This window comes from Athene cunicularia (assembly GCF_003259725.1).
Source record: "Athene cunicularia isolate RWA chromosome 24 unlocalized genomic scaffold, athCun1 chr24_part1, whole genome shotgun sequence".
NCBI lineage: Eukaryota > Metazoa > Chordata > Aves > Strigiformes > Strigidae > Athene > Athene cunicularia.
The window spans coordinates 3,879,079-3,888,691 of record NW_020799132.1 but is presented as its reverse complement, the minus strand read 5'-3'; the positions used below and the strand labels follow the sequence as shown (position 1 = coordinate 3,888,691).

The 9,613-nt window shown below is 44.7% G+C and overlaps 1 protein-coding gene across 1 annotated transcript in view; it reads right to left on the bottom strand.

The window, feature by feature from the left end:
- Positions 1-8,628, bottom strand: part of CLMP (CXADR like membrane protein) — a 39,516-nt gene extending 30,888 nt beyond the window's left edge. Inside the window, exon 1 of the mRNA XM_026863789.1 lies at positions 8,233-8,628. Within this exon, the coding sequence (XP_026719590.1) occupies positions 8,233-8,260 (28 nt within the window). The 5' untranslated portion in view covers positions 8,261-8,628. The remainder of the gene's footprint in view (positions 1-8,232) is intronic.
- Positions 8,629-9,613: the final 985 nt, after the last annotated feature.

Sequence of the window (9,613 nt, the reverse complement as noted above, 5' to 3'; positions counted from 1 at the left end):
TTTTTTTTTTTTAAAAAAAAAAAAAAAAAAAAAGTGCCTGACACTGTTTTAGTTCAATATTCAAGGTTTGCTGTGTTATATGAAAGACTTCCCCATGCGCACACAAAACCACCCCACCGATTCCTAGCACTCCACAGCCCTACCTTACAGATAAAGGTTCGTATCTATATTAAACATTCCTATGGCCTTTAAAATTTTATCAAGCCTTTAAGAAGAAAAAATAGCCTAAGCAGGCTGAGCTATGGGACTGAGCCAACATGCACATCAAGTATTCCAAATACTGGAAAACCACCTAATTCCGTTGTTTTTGCTGAGGCACAAGAGGGGAAGGGAATGGAGCCACTCGTGGTTTTTTCGCATTCAGGTTCTGGAAAGGCCTCTAACCAGCCCAGTTTGTACTAAATGCCATCCAGGCACGTTGGAAAAGAGAGTCTCTGCTCAAAAGAATTTACAGCCTAAATAACAATAGAGTAAACGTTGCAAGGCAGTAGAAAAAGAGTTACAGAGGGACCAACGTGACTTGCCAAGACCTAGAACAGAGCAGGGAACTGCATCCAGATTCCCAGCCCGTGCACTGACCACTCCCTAAAGCTTTCCTGAGCTATTGCTGGTTTTTTTTTTTTTTTTTTTTAACCTTCAGACACTGCGGCAAAGTGCCCCATTTCCCTCTACAAAGCAGCCCCTGAGAGGCTTTTCCACTGACAGGGTACAACCTTGTTAGAGTTACAGGGCCACCGCTGCTAGTTAAACCATTATGAGGAGCGGTGCAATTTTTGAGTGACTGCTGGTGTACACGCTTCAAGACAGACATAGAAATATTCCCCACTGTCAAAAGTCACAGGGGAGGACAGGGGACTCCCACTTACCATTTAGTGCAGCTGGTGTCCCGGTTCTGCTCTGCCAAGCAGCTCAGCACAATGGACACCTTAACTGCACAAGATGACTCCACAGGTATAGGCTAGCTAGAAAAAGTTGATTTTCCTCTTCGTAGAATCACTGAGGTTGGAAAAGCCCCTTGGGATCATTGCGTCCAGCCCCACTCTACAAAGTTCTCCCCTACCCCACATCCCCCAACAGCTCATCCAAACGGCCCTTAAACACACCCAGGGATGGGGACTATCCAGCCTTTTCCACTGTCTAACCGCTCTTTCTGTGAAAAATTTTCCTAATATCCAGTCTAAACCTCCCCTGTTGGAGTTTAAAGCCATTCCCTCTTGTTCTGTCACTAGTCACCTGTGAGAAAAGACCAGCATCAACCTCTCTGCAGTGTCCGCAGAACAAAGTCAACCGGCGACTAAGCACACACAGCCCAGAATTTTCTTCCCATCAGGGCTCTTGCAGTAACACAGCAGCCATCCACACCACCAGTGGAGTTTCTCAGCACGTTGGTACTCAAAAGTAATTGATACTTTATCAAGTATTTTATTACAAAGTAAGGATAAATCAAATCTTCCCATTGTTTGGACGTCATCCCTCCAGATGGCAGCTGAAGGATCTCAGCTTGATAGAACGTAGCTGATGGATTCAGCTGTTGGTCAATGATCAGCCCATCATTACTTCTACCCATGTTTGAGGACATATTAAAAGGGAAACAGCTTTAAGTCGGAGCTGCAAGGGTTCTAGATATGTCATGTAAGTGCTACCTTACCTTGAGTCTACTGACACCCACCTGTGTCAGCTTCCTCCTCTGTTAGATGGACTTTATACATTTCTCTACCCAGAACGGCCCTACTAGACAAGTTACCCGCGGTTTTATATAAAGTGTGACACTTACCACAAAGCATGCTACAACAGTACTGCAGAATTGGGGTAGACCAAATGCAGACTAGTCATGGTCATCAGTTGCCTCTAACTGTGCACGCTCCATTTCAAAAGACTCTTTCCAGGAGAGCAGCCTCTCTTCTGCCAATGCAGATTATAAACACAACAAAATTTCTGCTGACCTTTTCCTACCAAAGGCAATTAAACTGCAGGCACTAAGCTGAACTTAGCCTTTCTACCTAGTCTGTCAGGAACAAGTCACATACACTAAGGCTTCAGATGCATTTTCCAACCACAGAAATGGGTGTCAGCTACACAGGAGAAGAGACAGGCAGAAAATATACTGTAATGTATATTGATTCTTGAAGGACAGCAATTCTGACATCAGGAATCCGGGTCTGGCCCATTAAGAGAAATGCTGAGTTACAACATTTGCCTGTTTCAACTGCCAAATGCTTTTTTTGTAGAGAACATAAAGGAGCAGATGAGGACAGAACTTGTTTCGTGACCTTCTATCACATTCATCACCTTCAGTGCATCTTACAAGCACATCGTGCTGTTGCGGAGAAAAGACAGAGCTAACAATGAGCTGCATGAGGAAACCAAGGTACCAAAACAGTGGTTTGAGAAAAGCCTAGCACTGGTGCTTTGCCGAGGCAGGACAGTACCCATCCTCCTCACGCTGCCCAGCTGCTTTTTATAGTACTCGGGCAGTGAGCTTCTGGGAAAAAGGACCAGCTTTATTCTGGGTTGTTCCCAGTCACTATCGCAGCCACCCTCTCTGTACTCTGCCCAGGGAAAGCATGTTTTAGGCAAGGTTTGAACCCTCGGCTGGCAGAGGTGGGCTGTTTGATTCCACCCAGCAACACTGAGCAGCAGATTGAAGGGAGAAGAGAGTCCAACAGATGAACGAAATAGAAACTCACCCCGCTCACTTCTGTTGACTTTCCATCACTTCGCACATTTTCCATTGTTGTGTTTCCTGCACAGCCATTTCTGCACCCTGCACTATCCTGTCATTTGAGTATCTATTCACAGACCTCAGTGACCTGACTTCACCCTCGGCTTTTTGCTGGGCTGCTTCTATAAACTAACCGTTTCTAAAAACAGATGAAGAAACAGCTTTGGGGAACAACAACAACAACAACAAAAAAAAAAAAAAAAACAAAAAAAGACCCATTCATCTTTTCGACAGGGCACCGCCAAGTTCCCACTGCACCCAAAGTAGCCTCTTTTGTAACATATTTGTGCGTGCAAGATAGGCACAATATTGCGGGCACATGAGCCAAGCTGGCTCTGCAAGGGTATCAAACACGTTACAGACACACACGCAGAGATTACTTGGCCTTGGCTACCACAGGGGGCTGGTTTAGCTAGAAATCTAAGGTAGAGCTTGACTAAGGCTGTGGGGATTGTTTCTAAAGAGGCTGCAAGTGTCTCTAGTACCGAAGAAGTGGGGGGCTGCGAGCAGCTTTCTGTGCCTTTCTCTTCAGAAATAGTTTGGTGCAACAAGCACACTTACACACAAAAGATATTTCAAAGCCACACAAGGCTTTGTCAGAGTGACTGTTTACATTCCTTTTCAGGCAGTTCCTGAAAACTCAAACAAATCCCAAATTGCAAACCTGCTCAGTTCCCTATAAAGCCCTCGTCTTTGCCTTGAGGAAAACAGGGGCGTTTGTTGTGATCCTGAGGATAAACATCAGGGTATCTCCAATCCAGTTATGCAATGACATTTCTGGGAAGCTTGAGCTGCTCTTGCACAAAATGTGCTTCTGAAGTGGGCCAGAGTACCCCACAAAAACAGACCACTAATTCTACATGGAGAAGACAAGGTCCAGGGTGGGCACAAAGGCAAAACACCAGTTGCTTTCCATGGGAAACTCAGACAAATTGCCTCCCCTGGCTCTGTTTCCCATAAAATGAATTAATTCTCAGAATTTCAACTCAACTCTGGCATGCTGCTTTTCTTCACTCTGGAAAGTTACCTTTTTCCTCTTCTTCCTCATGGTAAAGTAGAAAAAACAAAAACAATAAAAATAACCCCCAAAAGAAACTTTTTTTTTTTTTAAGATGCTACAAATCCGAATTACTTCACATAAAACAATGCACTACTAGAGAAAAACAGGCCATTTCTCATCAAGTGTCTTGACAGAAAATATCTGATGCAAACCATCCCTCGGCCTTAAAAGAATTTCAGTGTCTCACAAGAAGTGCTAACCCTGATATCCTGCCAGATAGCAACTCAATTATGTCTAGCTCCTTTGAATTTCCCCTGGAGTGCCAAATGGATATGCTGCTTTCCTTTGCTGCCCTTCCTTAGGTACTCCTAGAGCTCTCTTCTGTTAAAGAGCTCTTTGCCCTGTCTAGAATTGAATTCACACTATTGTAACAGACTGAATCTTGCGTACAGTCGATATTTTGTTGACTGCTTTTGTAGTTTTTGGGGTAGAAATGAGTTGTCAATTATATGAAGCTGTCCTTGGGAGAACAGTCTTTTGACCTGAATACACCAAGAAGTTACCCGCATTCCTTCAGAATCCAATGACACAGAGAGAAGGTGAAGTCCACACAGCAAAACACAAATTCCCTTTTCAGTTACAGATTCTTCTTTTTGTACTCCACTCCCGAGCCAAAGCTTTGTTTTTGTTAAGTCCCGTAAAAACACGGGACAAAATCCTTGTCCCACCAGGCTTCTAAGTACGTATGGAACAGGCAAAGGCACGAGAGAACTAGGGAATAGCAAGTGTGTTATATACTGTTATTGCTGAGGAACTCAGGACAAACCTGGAAAATCAGCAGAAATATAAAATCCATCAGCTTAGTTAGAGGCTGCTTAAAAGAGTCTCCCTTGTTTTTCACTAGTTCCAGGCAGAAGCATTTCATTAAAATGTAAAACTTCCAGTAACCTCACTGGAAGCAGGACTGATTTTTTTTTTTTTTTTTTTTTTTTTGCACCGCAGTGGTTTGTGGCTTTGTTGGGGCGCAGCATTGCAAGGGTGTAAGGAGAAGCATCTCCAGGAGATGCGATAGGGCACGCTGCAGGTTGCCTGTGCTCTTTGAGCAGAAAAGGCCGGAGTCAGTGTACCAGAGCACAGCCCCAGGCTGACCTACCCCTGCTGAGCGCTGCAGAGCCGCTTCCATATCATCACGGATTTCCAAGCTAGAAGTCTGGAGAATACCTCGGCAAACGCGTGCTGTCAGACCCAATCGCTCATGCCAACAGGCGCTGGAAGGATCCACGCCATAACCTTTTTCCCAGTGCAGTGAGACAGTCAGAGTTTTGGTGTTCAGTGCAGCAGCTGTACACCCCTGGGACAGAACTGTAAGAGAGTCGCTGACCTCAGAGCTTAGAGGGCAGAGCTCAGCGACGTCGGTAAAAAAGGCACTTTCCTACATTGGTAGAAAAGGTACCTTTGCTAATACAGCTGCACCAACTCTAGCAACATCACCCCGGTACAGCACGTTGATTCTAACGCTCTGACCGTGCCCTCGTTCAATTGGACTCGATGGGTATTGCGGTGAGCAACCCCTAACGCTAATGTAAATGTTTGCTGCCAATAGCAGGACACCAAGAAGCTGGGCAACTGATTTGGCTTGGCACATCGACTGCTTTGAATCTTGAAGGCCCTGGTTTGTGAAGGGCGGAGCACACACCTGCGCCACAACAAGAAAGAGCGTGTGATACCAGTGTCAAAGCCAGGCAGAGGAGCATTGCCCAGGAAAGCAAGTTTGATTAGAAGAAAATTCTCTTTTTACTTTAATGGAAGGCTCATTAAAAATGTTCAAAATTGACTTGAGGGGGTGAAAGAAGGCAAAGGACACTACCAGCACCAGAAAACGTAAACCAGTTCAATAAAACGTTTAAATGAAAGCATTTGCTGTTTTTTTACTGGCTGAGAAATACAACATTCTATTACGAAGTTTTTACACTGAGAAGTGAAGAATCACAGATATTTCCCTTGGAAATTTCCATCTTGATTTTTAAGTGCAGTGTGTTAACACAAAGAGTTTGAAACCATTTCGACCAGCTGTGGACCGAGACAGGAATCAGTATCACAAACCCTGAGATGCTGGCACACACTTTAGCGTGCATCATCTTCCACTCCTCACTCCTTGCTTCACTCACCTAGCCTTTACTAGGGAAGCACGGTCACACTCTTGCTCACATTTCGGACAGGCTTTCATCTTGTTTTAAAAGTCTCCTTAAAACTAATTGGCTCCTGTTTCCTGTCTCCTCACACCACTGCTCACTTGCCCCAGAGAGGCAGAGAGTGTAAAAGGCAAGTACTGTAGACATTACCCATCCTATTAGTATGTTTAATAATGAAGACCCAAACCAGGCAATCTCCCTTTCAAGTTTGCTTGGCTTCTCTAAACTTTTTCTCCACACTAGTCTTTCACTTTATCAGCAAGAAAAACAAGCCATCATTGGCACTCCTAGATCTTTTTGCTGCAGAAAATCAATTAGACTTTCTCTAGCTAGCACAAGAGACTCCCCAACCTCATTTTCAGGACAATCTAACACCAGGGAACCACAATACTTCCTTACTTCTCCCTGGAACATGCTTCTAATATTGGTAAATGAAGCTGGACGCAGAGCCAGAAGACTAAGTCACCTCTTGACAAGACAGGCAAGACCAGGGGCAGATCAATGACTAACGTGGTACCGGGAAACAAAACAGTCCAGGTTCTGCTGTGGCTTTGGGAAGCCACTTGTCCTCTCCTCACCAGCGCTTGGACAACACCCACACAGAGGCTGAGAAACTTGACTCATGGGTGAGGGCATAAGCTGTTGAGGTCAGGGATTGTCTTTTGTTCTGGGTTTATGCGTTACTAGCGTAGTGGAGATGCCTAAATCCCGAAGACATAAGAATAATGACGATAAAGCCCATTGTGTTTTATAAATAAAAGCAGCACTGGTCACTCAAAGGTAAGGTGTCATTACACGACAGCCAAAAGCACCTTTTCTGTGGCAACAGATCACTCTTTTTGCTCCAAGCCTTCAACATACAGGACTGTTCAGCAGCTGAGTTGGTGGATCAAAGCCTGCAGTTGCCATTTGTCTCCATCAGTGAGGTAAGCAACTTACCTGTCTGTCTGATTTCCCCAGAGCCATTTTCCTGGCCATTTCTGTGGGGCTGACCCACCCAGACACCTCTGGCAGAAGCCTAGCTGTTCTTTCTAACCTTGCTGTCTCCTCCGGTGTCTTCTTTACACACCATCTCCAGCATATTGAGACACAAATGGCCAGAGAAGATGTGCAGGGGGGTACAAACTACTGCAAATTCTGCAGCGTGTTCAAGCCCCCTGTCGCATTCCTACAGATAAAACCTCTGACAGCGAGCCCTAGAGCACCTACACCTACAAATCTGGCTAGTCCATGTTCCACACCACTGAGACTTAAGGAACAGGGCAGGGCTATCCCCTGCAGCATTTCTTCATAGTGGTCCAAAAACTCCGTTCTACCTGTGCCCGGCCACATCAGCCCACCACCCCGTGGGACTCAACTCTTCCCAGGTAATCAGAGACCAACCCGCTTTTTCACACCTGTACCCAGGCTTCTGGGGAACAGGAAGACCCAGGAATCACAGCCTTTGCCCTGCCACAGCAGATTTCAAAGCTGTCTGCCTGTCAGCACGATGTGGTGAGCAGCACGGAGACAGAAGCTCACTCATCACATTACAGTGCCTCTGGAGATGCAGAAAGCCAGGCGACTCCCGAGGCTGCCTTGTAGGCAAGCCCCCTCAAAAACCCCAGGGCTGCAAACTCTTTTCTCCACAGTCTGTGGCTTTAACAAATAGCTCTCTTCAACCCTTCTGCCTTTACTCTCCTTTAACATCTCCTTTCCCATTCTCCGCTCCTCTCCAAGTCAACCTCTGCCTCTTTCCTTTCCCCTCTTTCAGCAGCCCTCTTTCTTCCCATTTCTTGCCTTCCTCCTTTATCTCCCTCTCCCATCCTTTTCCCCCTCAACTCCTCCCTCTTGCACTTCAACACATCTGTTTCTCATCTAAGGCATCAATTGGAAACAATAACCTCTTTTTATTTTAAAATCTGAATGTTAAATGCCCAAGCAAATCAAAACAGAGTTAAACAAATTTGACACTATGCCTGAAACAAAGAGATTTTGTTCACCACCTTTTTTGCCGAAGAGGTTCAAGCCCCTCACTAGTTCACTGCTTAAGCGCTGCCCTCTTTAAAAGAGAAAACATATATTCCAAAAGGAGCCTGTTTTAACAGCCACTTCTAAAAAATGAATCCAGATATTAAAAGAACTCTGGCTATCAACCTGCTAATAAAGCAACAAGAAAAGCATCATATCCCAAACAACACGGAAATTGGAGTTTTCCATAAAAGTTTTTTCTTTACAAATCCCTTCCTCTAGCTCATCAGAAATGAATTTCAGTCATGCGGAGAGGGCACATGGAAGCTCGATTAAAAACGCTGAATAAAACCAAAAAGCCCACCTACCTAAAAAGAGAATTGAAAGTGCAGACATTCCGTCTCGAAGCAAGAGGGACTTTTCCTCCCTTTTTCCTCCTTTCTCCCAGGAACGGCAGGCAGACCTGCACAGGATTCAAAGGAACGCCTCTGGAATGCACTGAGTGTAATTGCATCCATGTGCCAGAAAAATAACCAACTTCACTCTTTCTTCCCTTCTGCTATTCATCTCCTCGTCCATATTCCATCCAGATTCAGTGAGAGTTTTTCGATCTCTGTGGCCGGTAATTCAGGCCCCTGAGTTTCTGGAAAAGAAGAGACGGAGGCAGTGCAGCAAGGAGTTTACATCTACGGCAGCACAGAACAATTTTGCTTGTCTGAAAAGGAGAGAAGCAGGGGAAAACACTGTGCTCAATGTTCACCACATGGCTGCCTCCCAGAAGAGCCCCTCCCTACCATCAGCTGGGATTAATAGTGAAGACCAGTCATGTGGGTGAGGTAGAGCTGATTTCTAGCAATAATATATATATTTACTTTCGAAGGAGAAAGAAGAGGATTTTCTAGTGTCAAAACAGTTAAGTTTGGAGGCAGTAAAAATCCAGCATGGAAAAAAAAAAAAAAATCAGATTCATCACTCAAGGGCTGGAGAGAGACTCTTGGAAAAAAGCACACATGCTTCAGAACGATAAACACGCTCACATGTATACATTAGCTTTATTCACTTTTGTAGCTAGTAAATTGCAGAATTAAACTTTTTTTTTTTTTTTTTTTTTTTTTTTTTTTTTTTCTCCATTTGTTTCACGGTTTTCTTTTTGAGTTTCTAGGAGAGAAAAAAAAATCCCTGAAAACCCCCCTAAAATTTAATTTTATGTTTTCGATGTGCTTCACTGAGGAGAGAAAAAGCCAAATCGAGCAGAAATTGGTCGTCTACATTTAGTGACCGCTATGGGATGCAACTTATCACTCCCTCCCAAGGGCCGTTTTAAGGCAGCCCGAGGGACGCTTAGAGCCCATCTTCAGCCTCACCATAGTGCAGTTAGCAAGTGGTGAAAACCAGCTCAGATATTCCACTTAGGCCATCACAGCAGTGAAGACAAACCTCTCAGTTCCTGTAAGAAGGATCAGATGTGGTAGGGAGTTCACAGAAGATGAATTTTACCATTTACTGAGCAGAACCAGCCAAAGAGAACTTCTTTTATTCGTTAGTAAAACGCGTCTAAAGCTTGCTGCTCACAGCAAGGCCACGGGGACAGGGGTGTTCTGCGTGCGCGTGTATACACAACTGTTCTGATCTGTACTGCACACCCATACAGCTCATGCTTACACCTTTATATCCATATGCCCGAAGATAAATCTACTTAGAAAAGCAAAGCACCTCCAGCTAGCCTACTTGGCTATTAACAGAAGAGTA